The 17,640-nt window shown below is 40.5% G+C and overlaps 1 protein-coding gene across 4 annotated transcripts in view; it reads right to left on the bottom strand.

The window, feature by feature from the left end:
- The window catches only part of SH3KBP1 (SH3 domain containing kinase binding protein 1), a 339,518-nt gene that overhangs the window by 34,225 nt on the left and 287,653 nt on the right, over positions 1-17,640 (bottom strand). For all 4 annotated transcript variants that reach the window (XM_073356811.1, XM_073356821.1, XM_073356827.1 and 1 more), the window contains 2 exons: positions 9,407-9,508; positions 5,428-5,479 (listed from right to left, as the gene is read on the bottom strand). In XM_073356811.1, coding sequence (XP_073212912.1) covers positions 5,428-5,479; positions 9,407-9,508 — 154 coding nt within the window. The remainder of the gene's footprint in view (positions 1-5,427; positions 5,480-9,406; positions 9,509-17,640) is intronic.

The raw sequence follows: 17,640 nt of genomic DNA on the forward strand, positions 1-17,640 counted from the left end.
AAGGAAAATTCAGGATTCTGCAAAAAGGTATCTGCAAACAAACCAAGAAAAAGATATACATTTAAATTTGTCCCCCTTTATTTTGATTCCCCAATTTTGAAATTTTCACGCTTAAACTAAAAATTAGCCCATTTTCAATTAAAATTATTTACGTCACAAAAGCATGTAAAATGTCATGATTGTGTAGTCTTTGCAACCAAGTTACATGATTTCCAAAACGTCTCAGGAGAGCAGGCACTTGCAAAATGGAAGTGTAGAATATTTTGTGAAATGTGCAAACAATTGTTCCATTCCAAATATCAGGGAGTCAGAAAATTAAATTTTATAATCCTTTAACTCTGTATCATTGTTAGACTCAAAAATAATTCAATGGGGAGGAAAGTTCAGTAGAGTAAGTCAATTAAATGGGACTTTTTGATGCTAAGAAAATAATTCCACATAGATATCAGATTTATTAATTTAGTTGCTGTCTGCATAATAATGCTTAGCACAAATAAAGTACTGTTTGTGTTTTAAAGTAGTTTTGAACATGATTCACAGCTAAAGGGGGTATATATACTCTCCGGCCACCCAGCTCTGAAGGCAGTGCAGAAGTAAAGGTGGCAATACCACGACCCCCCCCCTACAATAACCTTGCAACCCCCTCACAACCCTTTTTTGGGTTGGGACCCCCAGTTTGAGAAATGCTGGTCTCCCCTGTGAAATCTATGTAGTATAGGGTAAAAGTACACAAAAGACCAAATTTCACAGGGGAGACCAGATTTCACAGTTCGTGACACGTTTTTCACGGCCGCGAATTTGGTAGGGCTCTATTTATAAGAATTATTATAACAGGTTTTGGCTTCATTCCACTAGCCAACTACAAGGTGTTACAACCATTTTAGCTTAGCAGTGTTTAAAACGGCTACATAACACTATTTTGTTCCGTCTGTTTCACTGTGTGTTATGCAGCACTCAAGCACATTTACATTTTCTGAATATGGTAATACAATACTTGCAGCTGGTCCCTAACACTCACTACTCATCAATGCTAATGGCCCCTCATTACTGGAGATTACTGGACATTGTTTCTCTGTAACTGCTCTATTCAACAGGCAACACTTGTATAGCTTATCATGCCCGTAAGTATTTTTTTAACTGAGCTACACACATCACCCTTTTACACCACATAGAACAGAGGTTCTCAAACTGGAGGTCGGGACCCTACAGGGGGTTGCGAGGTTATTACGTGGGGGGTTGTGAGCTGTCAGTCTCCACCCTAAACCCTGCTTTGCCTCCAGTATTAATAATGGTGTTATAAAAGTGTTTTTAATTTATAAGGGGGGTCGCACTCAGAGGCTTGCTCTGTGAAAGGGGTCACCCGTACAAAAGTTTGAGAACCACTGACATAGAGGAGGACACTACTGCTAGCCTCCCAATCACAGTCACTCTAAACTCATGGGTTATATAAGTCGAATATCCCGAGAAACTTAAGTAGCGACACAGGACTTTAAACGTGTGTGTGTGTGCGCACGCAGCTACAACATGGCTGCAGCTGGCCAAGGGTCCTAAGTATGATTACCACACAGTCTCATCTCAAGCCCAGTTTGGGGATATAGTTAAGGTCCCAATTATACTAAAATACAAAATAGAACCAGGCTTTAATTTGTAATATAGACAAAGGCTAATTCTAAACATAGAATCATAGAAGAATCATAGACTCATAGAAGAATTAGGCTTGGAAGGGACCTCAGGAGGTCATCTAGTCCAACCTCCTGCTCAAAGCAGGACCAACACCAACTAAATCACCCCAGTCAGGGCTCTGTCAAGTCAGGCCTTACAAACTTCTAGGGATGGAGATTTCACCACCTCCCTAGGTAACCCATTCCAGTGCTTCACCACCCTCCTAGTGAAACAGTTTTTCCTAATATCCAACCTAAACCTCCCCCACTGCAACTTGAGACCATTACTCCTCGTTCTGTCATCTGCTACCATTGAGAACAGTCTAGAGCCATCCTCTTTGGAACCCCCTTTCAGGTAGTTGAAGGCTGTTATCAAATCCCCCCTCACTCTTCTCTTTGGCAGCCTAAATAAGCCCAGTTCCCTCAGCCTCTCCTTGTAAGTCATGTGCCCCAGCCCCCTTATCATTTTCATTGTCCTCTGCTGGACTTTCTCCAATTTGTCCAGATTCTTTCTGTAGTGGGGGGGCCAAAACTGGACGCAATAGTCCAGATGTGGTCTCACTAGTGCCGAAAAGAGGGGAATAATTACTTTCCTCAATCTGCTGGCAATGCTCCTACTAATGCAGCCCAATATGCCATTAGCCTTCTTGGCAACAAGGGCTCACTGTTCACTCATATCCAGCTTCTCGTCCACTGTAATCCCCAGGTCCTTTTCTGCAGAACTGCCACTTGGCTAGTCAGTCCCCGGCCTGTAGCAGTTCATGGGATTCTTCCGTCCTAAGTGCAGGACTGCACTTGTCCTTGTTGAACCTCATCAGATTTCTTTTGCCCCAATCCTCCAATTTGTCTAGGCCACTCTGGACCCTATACCTACCCTCCAATGTAGCTACCTCTCCCCCAATTTAGTGTCATCTGTGAACTTGCTGAGAGTGGAATCCATCCCATCATCCAGATCATTAAAGAAGATGTTGAACAAAACCGGCCCCAGGACCGACCTTTGGGCACTCCGCTTGATACCGGCTGCCAACTAGACATTGAGCTGTTGATCACTACGGGTTGAGCCCAACGATCTAGCCAGCTTTCTATCCACCTTATAGTCCATTCATCCAATCCATACTTTTTTAACTTGCTGGCAAGAATACTATGGGAGACTGTATCAAAAGCTTTGCTAAAGTCAAGATATATCACGTCCACCGCTTCTCCCATATCCACAGAGCCAGTTATCTCATCATGGAAGGCAATCAGGTTGGTCAGGCATGACTTGCTCTTTGTAAATCCATGATGACTGTTCCCGATCATCTTCCTCTCCTCCAAGTGCTTCAAAATGGATTCCTTGAGGACCTGCTCCCTGATTTTTCCAGGGACTGAGGTGAGGCTGACCGGTCTGTAGTTCCCCAGATTCTCATGTTAATTTTGCTTCTACCCTGTGCTATTTTTCTAGGCTCAGTAATAGAATATATTGGTTTTTAATTATTTAGCATGCAACTGATAGTTCTGGATCTAATTTTTCATATCATGTATTAACAGGTATTCAAAACCACCAATAGCAGAATCAGCCTCATGCTAAGACTGGTAAAATACAGTACCATGTTGGTAAAATTGTGATTTCACACTGTAGTTGGTGGCAGGAGATATTAATTCATAACAACAAGTACAGCATTCTTCAGCCTTGAAATGTTGTACTTTACCTAAACATTCACAGACTTCTTGCAGATACATAGCATGGTCCAGTCAGTAGATTGGGTTTGGAACTAGGAACCTGAAACACCTGAGTTCTCATTTTTGGCTTTTGCCCCCAACTCAAATGGCCTTGAGCAAGTCATTTCATTTTTCCGTGTCTCAATTTGCACTTTATCTGTCCATCTCGCAAGGCTATTCTGATGACTAAGTACCTTGTGCTTTGAGTATGTAAAGGGCTATATACAGGCTAAAATTATTATTCTCACCATTTTATGAAAGAGAAACCTGAAGCCGAGATATAAACAGAAATGTAATCTTTTAAAGGGTTTTTCCAAAACAAAGCTGTGATTATAATTTCATTTATGGATAAAGCATTGCTGATTTTTTTTTTAACACTGCAACCACCACTAGATGGCAAAATTATACTGCTCTCAGTGAGCAATGATTCAGGTAGATCATCTGAATAACAAAATCTATCTTAAAATTAAATCTCTTTTTAAGTGTCTCAAGACATAGAAGTGAACCATTGGCATGATTAAACAAATAGAAACAACTGCTTGATTGAGTTAAATTTCAAATATAGTTCCTTGATTCACTATCAGATACACTAGTGAACTGAAACACAAACTTGGAACAGATAACAATAGGTAGAAAACCCTGACTAGACTGGCTATGTCTATACTTGCTTATTTACCCTAAAATTTCCCAGTGGTGGTAAGTAACAGTGGGAGTGCGATTGTAGAGAAGCCACTAGATTTTTAACCAAGAGGTGGGGGATAGAAAATAGTGATTAAAGTCCTTTGTTGTCACAAGTGCCTGCATCACTGTGACAACAACTGGGAAATTTTAGGGGAAAAACACTAATGCAGACGAGGCCTTTGAGACCATCCCATTCATTCTGAGTTATTATGACCTAAACACAACTTGAATTCTGTCTTTAAGGCTAAAATTTTCAAAAGCACCTTAAGAAACTTAGTTGCGTACGTTCCACTGAAACATAGTTGCTTCTAAAAATTTTACCCTAAGGTCTTATCTACAGAAGGAAAACTAGTTTTGGTTAACTGGGTTTGATCATGGTTCATTCTAACATCGTTTAAACACAGTTTGCTTACCCAGAAAATAATATGAATAATGTATTTCTTTCTTGTTCTCCCTAACAGCCTCCTTTGATTTAACTCTGTGTACTCAAGCAGAATATCATCAAGCAGGTAATCTTCCTCATTCTCCACAGCAGGGATAAGAGTTTTAAAAACATGTTTATACCCACATGTTTAAACATGGCGATGCCTAATCTACACTGGGCAAGTAAATCATATTTGTGTTGTGTTACCATGAACCACAGTTAACTCCAGTTCAGCTGCAGTAGTATAGCTTTGGACCTAGCCGTTGTAAAAATGCAGATATACCAGGGAACTTGGTTACAACACAGGTTGTCCCCTAAATCAGTTTGAACATGATTCTGTGGTTAATAGTGTACTTAAGCCTACCTATAAAATATGGATAAACAAGAAACTGAAACTACGAGATTGATTCTGCAACTGGATCCACACATTTTGACTCCTGCATGCATGCAGATCCAGTTTCAGGAGTGAGGCCTAAGTTGCAAATGGACAGGAAAAAGGCCATGTATTTCTAGTGCAGATGGGGCCTGCAGGTGAAAGGTTAATAAACTTTCCTACTACAGTTTATATTCCCTAAATTTATGACACTGACCTTGCAAAAATGTATGCATGTGCTTAACTTTATGCACCATCACAATTTGTTTTAAATTCCAAGAACAAAAGTTTCATGTTTAGTATTAACTGTTTGAAATGAACCATAATATTTAAGATAAATCTTCTAATGTATTATTTTCAAATAAGAATTGGCATGTGTCCTCTTTCAGTTCACTCACAATCTATTCAGCAAGCATATCACAATCTTTCATGGTTCTTTTGCATCTTGTATCCAATCTACTTTAGTAATTAAGACTCTTTCTGCATATTGGCTTTGATACTGATGGCATCCATACAAATTTGAAAATACATGTGTTCTGTATGGAATGTGTTTAACTGATGTATATTATATAAGAGCAACAACACCTTACCTGACCCTTGTTTGATGATAGGAGCTGATGGAGGTGGTGGTTTCTTAGGTCTCTAAAATCAAGGAAAAGCAGAAAAGAGATTGCTTGTAAACACTTGAACTCATAGAAAGATTTGATGTAATCAGATGCTACTTTACAATGAGAATTACACGTCTTCAGATTCCAGGCCTGTCAATCACACATTTCACAAGTACTAAATTCATTTAAAAGACTTTCAAGAAAGAAAATGTAATTGAGAAATAATATGCCACTTTACTATTTTTATAGTTGAAATGTCTTTTAGATAAAAGCTCAGCATTAAGTGGCTTACAATCACTGAAAACAATGGCCTTTTATATACTGAAGTAGCCTTTGCAATTAAGCTTTAATCTTTTAAATATCCAAAGCCATTTTGAAAAACGTGTAGGCAATCCAAGAGCTGAAATATGTTTCTTACACTAAATTGAAGCATAAATGTAGAACACAGGAAATACTCTAGAGGTTACATTTTGTCATTTGCCAATATATGGTTGTTATCGCATTTGTGAAGAACATCTTCAAGCACAGTTATTAAGGCTTCCCAAGCTTGATGAAATGAAGCTAATTATTCACATCAACAGCCCATTATTCATCTTTGAATAATTATTCATCATTTATTTTCTCTGCAATCACCATCCTTCCTAACAGGACTGCAACACTTTACATGTTTAACAAATATGATCACTGAATTGGTTCCAGATCTGTTTTTCTTCTCTATTATGTAGATTAGCTGTGGGTCGTTTTTCCTTTTGTGCGTGTGTGCGCGTGCGCATCATACTGACAGATGTTGTAAATGCCTTGGAGTGAATGCAAAATCAAACGGGGCATATGACACACTAATTTAACTCCCACACTTAGAATAAAAGGTCAAAGCTTTTGAGTTAAAACTCTTCTAATAAAAAACTATATATATATATATATATATAGTTTTTATTAGAGAGGTGATAGATAGATAGATAGATAGATAGATAGATAGATAGATAGATAGATAGATAGATAGATAGATAGATAGATAGATAGATAGATATAAAACACACACACACACTCTCTCTCTCTATGTGGTATTCCTCATTCCTCAGGATGACTCTATTATTCCTGGTTAATCACTTGCAACCTAATGGCCCCACGTAAAAGCCACTACTTTCTTGACTGAGGAACACTGATCAGGACACCCTTTATTATAGGTGGGGCTTGTAGCACCGCGTATTAAGTTTGCCTGATACTACCCATTATAAAACCGTGTATTCAGTTGCTTATAACTTTCTCAAACTTTAATCCTTTTGGCTGAAATTTTCCTTGTTGGGTGTTTGCCCCAGGCTGAATCTTTTGGGGGAAAGTTCAACAATTCCCCCCCCTCCAAATTTAGCCAAGTTACAAGCCTTTGAAATAAAAATCACAGTTCACATGTGCTCAGTAAAGATTTAATAGAGCTAAACATCTACAATCTCTGAAGATCCCATTCTCACTGAGTATGGTCCATCCCCTCACAGCTCTCACATGTGACTGGACGGCAGATGCACCATCCCCACAGAGCGACTGAGCATGTTCCAGCCCAAGGCTAAGGGGGTTCAAAGCCTTTCCCTGTAGTGGCTGTTCTGGGTCAGGGTGGGGCTGGACACTGGAGCTGAGAGCAGGGAGCTTGCCTCTCCTGTGCTTTCAGTGCTGGCCTCTTCTGCGCCCCCTCCCCCCCCACAGTCCCCCCAGCTCATGCCCAAGCAGAGTGGAAGAGGAAGCCATCTGATTCGAATACAGGGGGAATAAAAGCAGGGAGAGAAAGAAGTATTTTGGGACAAGGAGTCTGGTAAGACTGGGACTAGAGGGGAAGGGAGAGAAACCTTGATTGGGAGGTGGAAGGGGGAGACTGGGACAAGGACACACTGGGAGCTAGTAGCAGCAGGGGCAGACTGTGATTGGTTAAGTGGGGGCAGTTGGGAGCTGGGGGGGTGGGGAAGGGATGCTGGGATTGGTTGGGTCAGGAGACTGGGAGTGGGAGCTGGAGGGCCTTGGAGTCAGTTGGTTGCGGGCGACGGGGGGGACACAGATTGGATGAGAAAATGGGGGGAGAGCAAAAAGTGGAACTGGATAGGCAAAGAGACCAGAACAAAGAACAGGGGAGGGGTTGGCTGAGTCCAAGATTGGCTGAAGAGCCTGAGGATGGAGCCTGTGACTAGGAACTAGTGTCAGGGGGGTGATGGGAGGAAACAGATCAGACAAATAGCTGAGAAGAGGAAACGGGGACTGGCTGGAAAGGAGAACGGGCCTGTGAGGTAGGGAGCAGACTGGGACTTGGCACTGAGCCAGGAGAGGGAGACCTCGCTGGACAAGGAGTCTGAGACTGGGATGAGAAGCCTGAGCAGAGGAGACTCAGACTGAAAATGTATCAGCAAAGGTGTCTGGAACTGGGGCAGGAGCCAAGGATGGGAAAGAAACAGGAGTGGCACAGGGACTGGTTGGAAGGGACAAGCTAGAAGGGCTCAAGGTTGGAAGTCTGCACCAAAAGAGACCAATTAAGATTTACTGGGGACCTGGGCACAAAGAACTTTTGCCCCCCCCAGCCGCCTCGCCATGGGTCCCTGCCCCCTGCTCCTCCTCTCCCCATTCCCCTTGTCTTCCGCCAACCCCACCTCCCTTCCCCACTGCCTCTCCCCCCACTCTACCCCCTTCCCCATTCCCCCACTCCCTCTTCCCCCAACCCTACCTCCTTCCCCTCCCCACTCCACCCTCTTTCCCACTCCCTCTTCCCCCCTCCCTACAACCTTTTCCCCCACCCACCCCTTCCCTATTCTACCACTTCCTCTTCCCCCACTCCCCCCCCCCTTTCCCCACTCCCTCTTCCCCCCACTCCACCCCATTCCTCACTCCCTTGCATATTTTTTTTCAAGGGTCTCTGCCTCTTCTTGAAATCATCATCTTTTCATAACCAGGCCTCGTTCTTTTCCAGGCTATCCACTCTGATGTGGAATGACATTTTACTCTGTGAAAGAGTTTTTGTTGCTCTCACAAGAGCCATAAATTTCACCTTCATCTTCAATAATTGTGGTAGCTTCTGGGAGTTGTTTTGTGATTTCTTTATCAAGGTTTCAAAGTTATTTAATCTGGCATCCAATTTTACTGTCAGTCCTTGAGAGAGAGTGTCTCTTGATTTTATCATTGATGGCTTACATAATAATCACTCTGAACTATAAATCAAGAGCCTGATTACGAGCTCACAGTATCACCCTGATGACAGAGGAGTTTCCTGAAAATGGGACAGTTTTCTTAGAGAGGAGGAATCTATCAAGTTCTCTCAGAAAGTGTGTTAGGATTTCTAAATGGTGTTAGGGAAATAAATAACCTTGCCTATTTTAAAATAGGCAAAAAGAATTTACCCACAGTTGTTGTTTTTTTTTAATTAATGAATTCTGACAGAGCTCAAGCGAACATGTCATAAAACAAGTTTAGCTTTCCTCTTTCAAACACATGCTAGAATTTCATCCTTTTCTTTCTGGAAGAGTGCTTTGAATTATGGCTGCTGGCAAGACAAAATGACATCTGTCTAAGCAGTTGGTAGACTAATGTTTCATACTGTATCACACACACTGTAGACATGTTAATGATTCTGATCATCATTACACCATAAAAACTAAGCAAATTACACCATGATCTCCAGTCACTCTGTCTCAGATAAACTGAGAATGTGGCACAGAGGGCTTTAAAAATAAGGTAGCAGAGGTTGGATGACTGGTTTTATGGGCCAGCAAAATACCTTCCAAGAAATTACTCAATATGGCCTCAAGCCATGAACAATCCAGTCATAGATGCTGCTGCTGCTATCCAGCAATGCCATTTTCCCTAACCATTTTTGTTTAATTTTTTGTAAGTGTAACTTGTCTTGCAGGAATCATAGAAATCCAGAGCAGAATTTCAGCTCAAATTTTATCCTATATGATAAAGCAAAACAGAGGGAAATAATTACACTTACCTCTTTTTCAAAATCAGAGGGAAGAAGCTTGACAAAGTTATCTGGAAACACTCCACGCCTGCCATTGAGTTCTCCTTCCCACCAGCCTGCATCAATGCAATCCTACAATACATTAAAATAAAATGTCAAAAATTAAATGTACATGTATGCTGTACAGATTTATGGGTTGAAAGGCAGTTTGCCATAACCTTCTGCCTTTTCACTACAGCAGGACAATTTTCTAGAGTTTCAGGTACGCAGAACACTCTCCTAAATGAAAGCTACAATAATCACCCTGGCTCATACTGTGATGTGGAAGGAGGAGGAAAGAACAATAAATGTAAGTACTTAATCAAGACTGGCTGGGCTTAAAGCGAAATGTTACCATTTAATCCATGAAACCAATAAGGCCTTTTGGCAGGTATGATATTACTTCTCTCTGATTTCATTTTAGTAAAATAAAATGATTTTATTAAACAAATACATTTTAGAATGCATTCTAAGCAGTAATAAGGCTCCTTTATTTTAATACTAAGGCTCTGAAATGTAAAACCTCTTCACACTAATAACTTTTACAATTATTAAATTTGATCACAAGTCCATTTGAACTGTTATATGCCGGTTCATTATTTATTACCACCAGTCATTGATTAGCAGTATGTTTACATCTACCCAGAAACTTCCTTAAGGAATCACTCTCATGTGCAGCATTCTGTGAATAGCACAAACTAGTGTGTATAACAAAACAATTCTACTAAGGTGGTGACAACAAAAATATTGAGTTATGACATTATTAGATGACAGGCTGGAAGCACAGGCTAATTCTAAATAAAAAAAGAAAATTAGGTATCTTGGTAATGAACCATAATAGTGAAATAGAAAAAACGATAACAATTTAACAAGGTTTTCCATTATTATTGATTATTAATTCTATTATTATTATAACCAGAGACGGCAGACACTGTTGTTCAGCTGTTTATAGCTTTGATAAATGACATGGTTCAGACTGGAATTTTCCATGCTGGGTGTCTGCCTCAAGCTGAATTTTATTTGAAAGTTTCAGTCATTTAAAAAATGACATTAGGGAAAATATGTTGTTTTGCTCATATTGAAAAATTTATTACAGCCATTGAACTGAGAACCTCTATCACCACCATGTTTTGGAGCAAGGTCCTGACATTTGGCAAGGGGTTGCCCTGGTACCAGGGATATGCCTTTTGCTGACCCTGTGAATATTCAACCACATTTGCTCATGTTAAAATGTCTGAAAATTCACAGTTCACACATGCTCAGCAGACACTTGTTAGAGTTTGGAGGTAAATTCTCTGAAGATTCTGTCTTCAGTGAGAATAATCCAATACAGGGCTGTGAAGACCACAGGCAAAGTGTCTCATCCCTGTCTAGTGCCTTGTCCACATAAAAAATAATAGTCTACTTCTGCTAGCTGTTACTCTGTTAACTTAAATGGTAGAGGCCTATCAGGTGGATGTATAGGTCCGAACGCTGTTGATGACCCAAGTTGAGAGTCAGTATGATTCCATGTGATAGAATTTTTTTAAAGTAAGAAATAACATTTAAAAAAACTACATTAATAGAACATTAAGGTCTTTAATTACATAACCACATACTACTTTTTTCACAGAATGGATGGTCCTCAGGGAATGAATTGATGTCATGTAGTGAATAAAACTGCTGTCTGTAGGACCCTGCCTCATTTCTCACAGAAGTTGGAGGTGTGTAATCAATGAGACAAGGAACTGCAGGAAGAGAGAGGATGGTCTTATGATTAAGGTTGTATCCCTGCATCAGCCACAGAGTTTCCATGTGATACTGGGCAAGTCATTTAAATTAAAATGTTCACAGCTGGCCACTAATAGTATGTTCCTTCTTTTCTCGGTGCCAAACACGAGACCTTTGTGGGTTGATTTACAGAAGTGCTGATGCAAATGAAGTCACTGAGAGGTGTGCTTTGAACATATAGTGCTATACAATGCTAAATACTGGGGAAAATCAGGCCCCAGGTTTCTCAAATTGGGCACCCAAAATTAGTGGAAACTTTTGACCCTAATCCCTCTGCCTCATTTCCTCATCTGTAAATTGGAGATCATACCACCCCCTCACCTCACAGAGGTACTATGAAGATAAATTAATTGTTTGTGAAGCACTCAGATACTATAGGAATAAGCACTATAAAAAAGCTCACCAGGAAGTGATTAATTCTGTATTCAGAGTAGGGTTTGAATCGTGTGCAGTAAATAAGGCATGGGGCCACACATGGAACTATGAAGATTAAAATATATAGAATAGCAGCTCATTCAGAGAGTACCGTCCAAACTGTGCCATGAATGAAGCAGGTAATAAAAATAGCAGATGATAATGGTAATTAAAGACTGTATTATAATACAGACACATGAGGGGGCCAAATTAAGGTTGCATGGGCTTACTATTGCTTTTCCAGGTAAGCAATTGCTTTCGTTGCCATAGAGATGTGATTAATTAATTACATTAATCCAGAACAGATGGTGTCTCCCCACCCCCACAACCTGTCAATCAGGTTTATGCAGCCAATCGCCACACGGGATTTTTCACACATTAAGCAAATCTTCAGACAGACTCTCTAATTTTTTCATTCTCTGTCTTATATGCAAGAAGGTCCTTCTCTGTCGCTGAGCAGAAAGAATGGGGAGACTTCACCAAAAAGAAAGCTAAGCTTGGAGAATGGGTGTACCTCATCTAGGATGTCACCTTGCAGTTCACCATGAAAATACAAGATAAGAAAAAAAAAAGAGGAATTTGTGTTAGATAAGAACAGGAGTGTTTAATTCAGAGTTTTAAGGAGTATTGTCAGGAACAGTTTGAACCAAAATTTAGCTTTTGTAAAAATAAGCTTTAACAAAAGCTAAAGACCAACAGAACTGTTTTAATTAATTTCTTTTAAAACTTCCAATGGAAACCTTTTATAAAACAAAATTATATATTCCCCTGCGGCGTTTGTAAGCAACACATTGCAGTATTATGCTTGCTCATAAGAACCTGAGTATGTGATAACATGACTTATAGAAAGTATGTGGTAAAACAAAAAATTTTGACTACTCTTTTCATCATCCAGGCTGAGAGAAATGTAAATCCTGAACAGCACAGTGAAAAGTAAAGAGGATGTTTAACTTTTTCTCCCTTTAAAAAGAAAAGTTGGAGGAGTTTTTTGTCATATACTCAGGAATTTTTGTTTCACATTATTTTAAGGCAGACAGATTTTTAAATACACTCCTAGCAAAATTAACGAAGCAATAAAATGTAAGATAAAGGCCATGGCTTATTCATATGCTTTCATATAAAGAGCTTTTTATCCATAGATCTCAAATCAATTTACAGAGGAAAGTATCATCTCCATTTTACAGATGGGAAAATCGAGACAGAGAAGAAGGGATGGGCCCAAGGTCACAAAGCAGGCCAGTGGAAGAAGCCAATTTGCAACCTACATTCTCCTATGCTCCAGTCTAGTACCCTAATCACTGGACCACAGCAAAGTATTATTACACGAAATAAAATTATTTGTTAGCTAAGTATCTTCTGTAGTAAAGGAGAAGCTTGGATTAAAAAAACCCAGTAAACACCACCTAACCCCTGGGCATGTACTCAGGCGTCTAGCCCTAGCCTCCATGGCCACACTGCTATTTTTAGCCCACTGGCTTGAGCAGAACTAGTGCATGTACATCTACCCAAGTTGAGAATTATACCTCCCAGCTATTGTGCAGACATACCCTATAAGACAAAGAAAAAGATCACAGGGATATCAGATAAAATGTCAATATGACCTGGGATTTTTAAGCAATTTATCTTAAAAAAAAAAAAAGTAAACAGGAAAAAACATTTAGTGTCGGAGAAGTAGCAAGCGCAAGAAACAGCATATACCAGAATAATCGGATACCTAGCATTCCCCAGGATGTCTAAGAATTTTGCCAGTAATTGTAAGTGTACATTCTGGCATCCACTAAAAGAATGATCCCTTTCTTGACATCAGCAATGACCAGGGGAAATGGGAGTAAGGACATCCCTCATGTAATCAGAAATGAAACACACCGAGCTGCAAAGAAATTATAAAAGGGAACCATCTCGAGAAAACAGACATTTTTCTAGGAGGGCAGAAAAAGAAGACAAAGGTCTCAGTTCTGAAACTGGAGCCTACAGTGAGCAAAAGAGACAAGGCAAAATAAAGTACACAAGGCGATCAAGACTTGAAAGAGAAAATAAAAGGAGCACCTGATCTGTTAGCATGTAAGCAAAAGAAACTTGTATTTGGAGCACCAGATTTCTGATACCACCTGCCAAGGTGAAGGAAACATAGGCACTGCTTACAGTATAAGACTATGACTGCAGGATCACATTTCAGCAGCTCCCAACTGGGACCTTGTAGAAAACTCTATCTTGGCTTATAAAAGCTAAAAAAACAGTGAAGTCATATTTTGTCCTTCTGGGCTAAGACGTCATTATAGTACTTGGTCTCTCAGATGGTGGGCTGCTGGACTAGCACATTCTTAAAAAGACTACAAAACTGCTGAATTTTTTCTTAAAATTACAAATGAGGGGGAAGACACAAACTTTGTAGCTTCTGTAGGCCAAGCTTATTGCACATCCCAGAGGCTCCTTGCATCCCTCCATTCTCCCTACAACCACCCTGTGCACCACCCTCCCATCCCCCTCTGTTTCAGGGACTCCCTGCAGCTCCCCCACACCCAGGGGCTGTGTCTGTCCTCTATTCCCTCACTACTATGTGCCAGGGCTGTGTGTGTCTTTATTCCCCTCGCCCCCCCAGGTCTCTTCTTCCCCATTCACCCACCCAGTTCCCTCACTAGATCCTCACTTCCCTCATCACCTCATCCCCCAATCATTGCCAAGTCCACTTCCTTCTCCTGACTCCCCTCTGGATCCCTGTTTCCCTCATCACCTCCACTCCGCCCCCTATTCCTCCTCCTCTCTGAGTCCCTGCTTCCTTCCCTCTTTATCTCTACTGCCCCATTCCTCCAGTCGCTCTTATTTTCCCACTACCACTACTCTTCCCTGTACTCTACAAGCCTCTATTTCCCCTACAGCCCCACATACTATGCTCTTCCCCCACAACTCCTCTCTGTAAGACACTTATTTCTGTTAGAGTCCAAGCTACAGAAAATCTCCCCAGGCAGTTACATTGCTACGTGTGATATGTGTAGCCAGCAGTAGGGGGTAGCAGAGCGCATCCTCTGCTTGCAACACCTCCAGTCAGGGTTCCTTTGCACAAAATCAATATGCATAACAGACAGACAGACAGAGAAATGCCACCGAATTGAGCGTTAGATCTCGCTTTGCTTGGCCAGCAAACAATGGTATTCTTTGCAGCCTGCTCTAAAGAGCAAGGGAACAGACTTTTGGCTAATAGAATTCCTCCACAGTGGTCTTGCCAGCTAAAAGAAGGCAGTTCTTAGTTATGATTCGTTGACACAAGCTAAGGCAGCGAGCGTCACTGCCATGGTCTCTGCGAGAACCAACCTGTTTTGTACATTCAGCTTTAACGCTAACACCTTGTGACAAAGTTATTCCCCTTAGTACAGGTAGGGAAGAGAAGCAAGGGAAACGTATCACACCCAAGAAAGGTCTTAGGGATTTTTATGTTTGATTTAACAAAAGAGGACAGGGGAAATGTTTGTTTTCCTCTATACTTGGTTAATGTTATGTTATGGAAATTGCCCTGACATAAGCACTCCCAAGAGATGGTGATAGTGGGGGAGACATGGTTTAGAGGTGGGAAAACTGCCCTTTATTATCCTTCCTTGAGGTTTTCAATGGGGGAATTGTCTTTTTGTGTAGGTGCAGTAGAGAGGGGAATAGCACACCTTTCTAACCTTTATTGCTTTATGCTCTCTATTTTTAACCTGTTCTTAGCTTTTGTCTGGCAGCAAATCTCTTATTCAACCCCTAACCCATCCTTCCTCCCCACGTGAACCCACTATTCACTTTCTTTAGAAAACCAGAGGACAGGAAGTCGCAGTTAGAAGTTGCTGTGCTAAAGTGGATTTAGTCCAGGCACAGATGTGCTAGCATTGTGCCAAATCTGGCAGTCCCATCAATAGGGAAGGGACAGGTGTTCTGTATGAAGCAACAAGAAGACTGTTTGGTAAAAAAGAGTGCTTGGATATAGGCCAAAAGGGGGCTTTTCCTAAAAATGCACTTTGCCTAGGAATGTAAACGGGATTCTTCTGGGGAAATGTATGTTTATAAACTCAACCCTTCTTCTGCAGCAAGGAGGTGGCAGAAACTGCCTCCCTCAGGCAGCACTGTAATGACTCTGAACCATTTATATGTTGGTTTACTTACAGGACAGCTTCTGTAACTGCAAGAGAAACCCCTTTAAAACTGAAGGACTATGATGAAAGAGTGTATGGGAGTTTTACTCAGCCTGCTCCAGTGGGAGGTGTGTGTATTCAGCACATCAGAAAATCAGGCCACTTTTTATGTAAAAGCTAATTGTATGTAGATGTCTAATAAGGATATATGTGCCTAATTTTAAGCACCCAAGTTTAAAACATGTGTCCATTCTGTTCTGTCATACTCTTCTACTGATATGTAAATTGTTTTGAAGCCCTTTGTATTATGACAGATTTCAGCTATGGTTATGTGCTATTGTGCTTTTTCTTTTACAGTCTATGGTTAAAGTGCAACTTCAAAATGTGTATTCAACAGGGCTCCTTATTCAGAGTGACACTGCTACACTACTGCCTAAACAACCTCTATAAAATCAATCCTCCAGAGCATGGAAGCTGGTTAGGTAGATAGGTCTTACATTCTCTCAGTTTCCCTCAGCTACCTCCCTTCCACCATTCACAATCCATGTATCTCCACCAGTATCCCAAATAACCAGTGTTGGACTTCACTCTGACCACATTTAAATGGTTATACATTCATGTGTTTGGATGATAATACAGGGCTGGGTGGTTTTCATAAATTATTTTGTAAGTATTTCTGCACTAGTGTGTGTAAATATGTGGTGTAGTGTATGAGATTGAAAATGGTGACTGTGAGATACATCTAGGAACCATTTTGTGTGAATTGGTGATCCAAATTTTAGTGGCTGCTCTACAGTTGATGGTAATTTTTATGTAGAACTTACAGAACAGAAGTTTACATAAATATGTGCATTAATGTATACTATCTGTGGTCAGAATGAATTCTCATTGGTGCCCACACAGGCTTGGGTTTGTCTGTGTTTGTTCCCTTGGTGGCAGCCAGGTCCAGCTCCTTGGTACACTGTAGTACCACTAACACTACTTACTACACACTCACTGTCTGTGGGGTGGATGAATGCTGGGACACTGTTGGCAAGCTTAGCCTTAGCCCTAATCACCAACAAACCTTGTGTGAATCATTGTTTGGAGGAGCTAAATTCAAATTTTGCTTTACTTGTATGACACCCATATTACATGGGCTTTGGGGGGTTTTTTTCTCCCAGAAAAGAAAAAGGCAGTTTCCAAAGCATTTGGGCATTTTGCCATGAAACCCCCTGCCCCATTAATTTAAACATGAGTTTCTTAGCTAAAACCCCATGCAACAGTTTGAAATTAAAGGCGCTAATGATTTAGTAACTTCAAACCCATTGTGTTACACTGACCTACCAAGTCTCACTCACTTGGAATTAATTTTAAGGCAGGTTCTAACATACACTTCTTGCACTGTAGGATTTTACAACATGATTAATTGAGATTGGAAATCTCCCTCACTGAAATTATCACATCTTTACAGCCCTGCAAATTTCTATCTGAGGCAAAAATAATTTCATATATTCTACCAAAGTTAGTTTTTATTTTGTATAAAGCAATACTTATGCAAATTATGTTTAGATATCACAAAGGGAGTTACTATTAGCCTATAAGTGCTTCCATGGCTGAAAGGCACTCTAGACTCTGACCCAGCTAAAAGGGTCAACAAGGCAACCACCCTTTTCCCTGTTAATGGAAAAGTGCATATCTAGTTCAGGTTCATATAAACTCACGACACAGGTTTTCCTATTTCCCTAATTCATGGAAGTCACAATATACAAGTTTAGGGTGGTTGTTTTTTTTTAAATAAAATTTAAGAGGTAGGCCAAACTGGGTCACATTGCTCATTGCACTACTCTTCATTTTATTTTTTTTCTTAAAATCACTTGAAAAAAGGAGGGTCATGCTGTGTAAGTGACCATTCTTGATCACTTTAATAACAAGCAGTAGTAATTTAGCCCTTTGGTT

The sequence above is a fragment of the Lepidochelys kempii genome, chromosome 1 (assembly GCF_965140265.1).
Source record: "Lepidochelys kempii isolate rLepKem1 chromosome 1, rLepKem1.hap2, whole genome shotgun sequence".
In the NCBI taxonomy this organism is placed as follows: Eukaryota; Metazoa; Chordata; order Testudines; family Cheloniidae; genus Lepidochelys; species Lepidochelys kempii.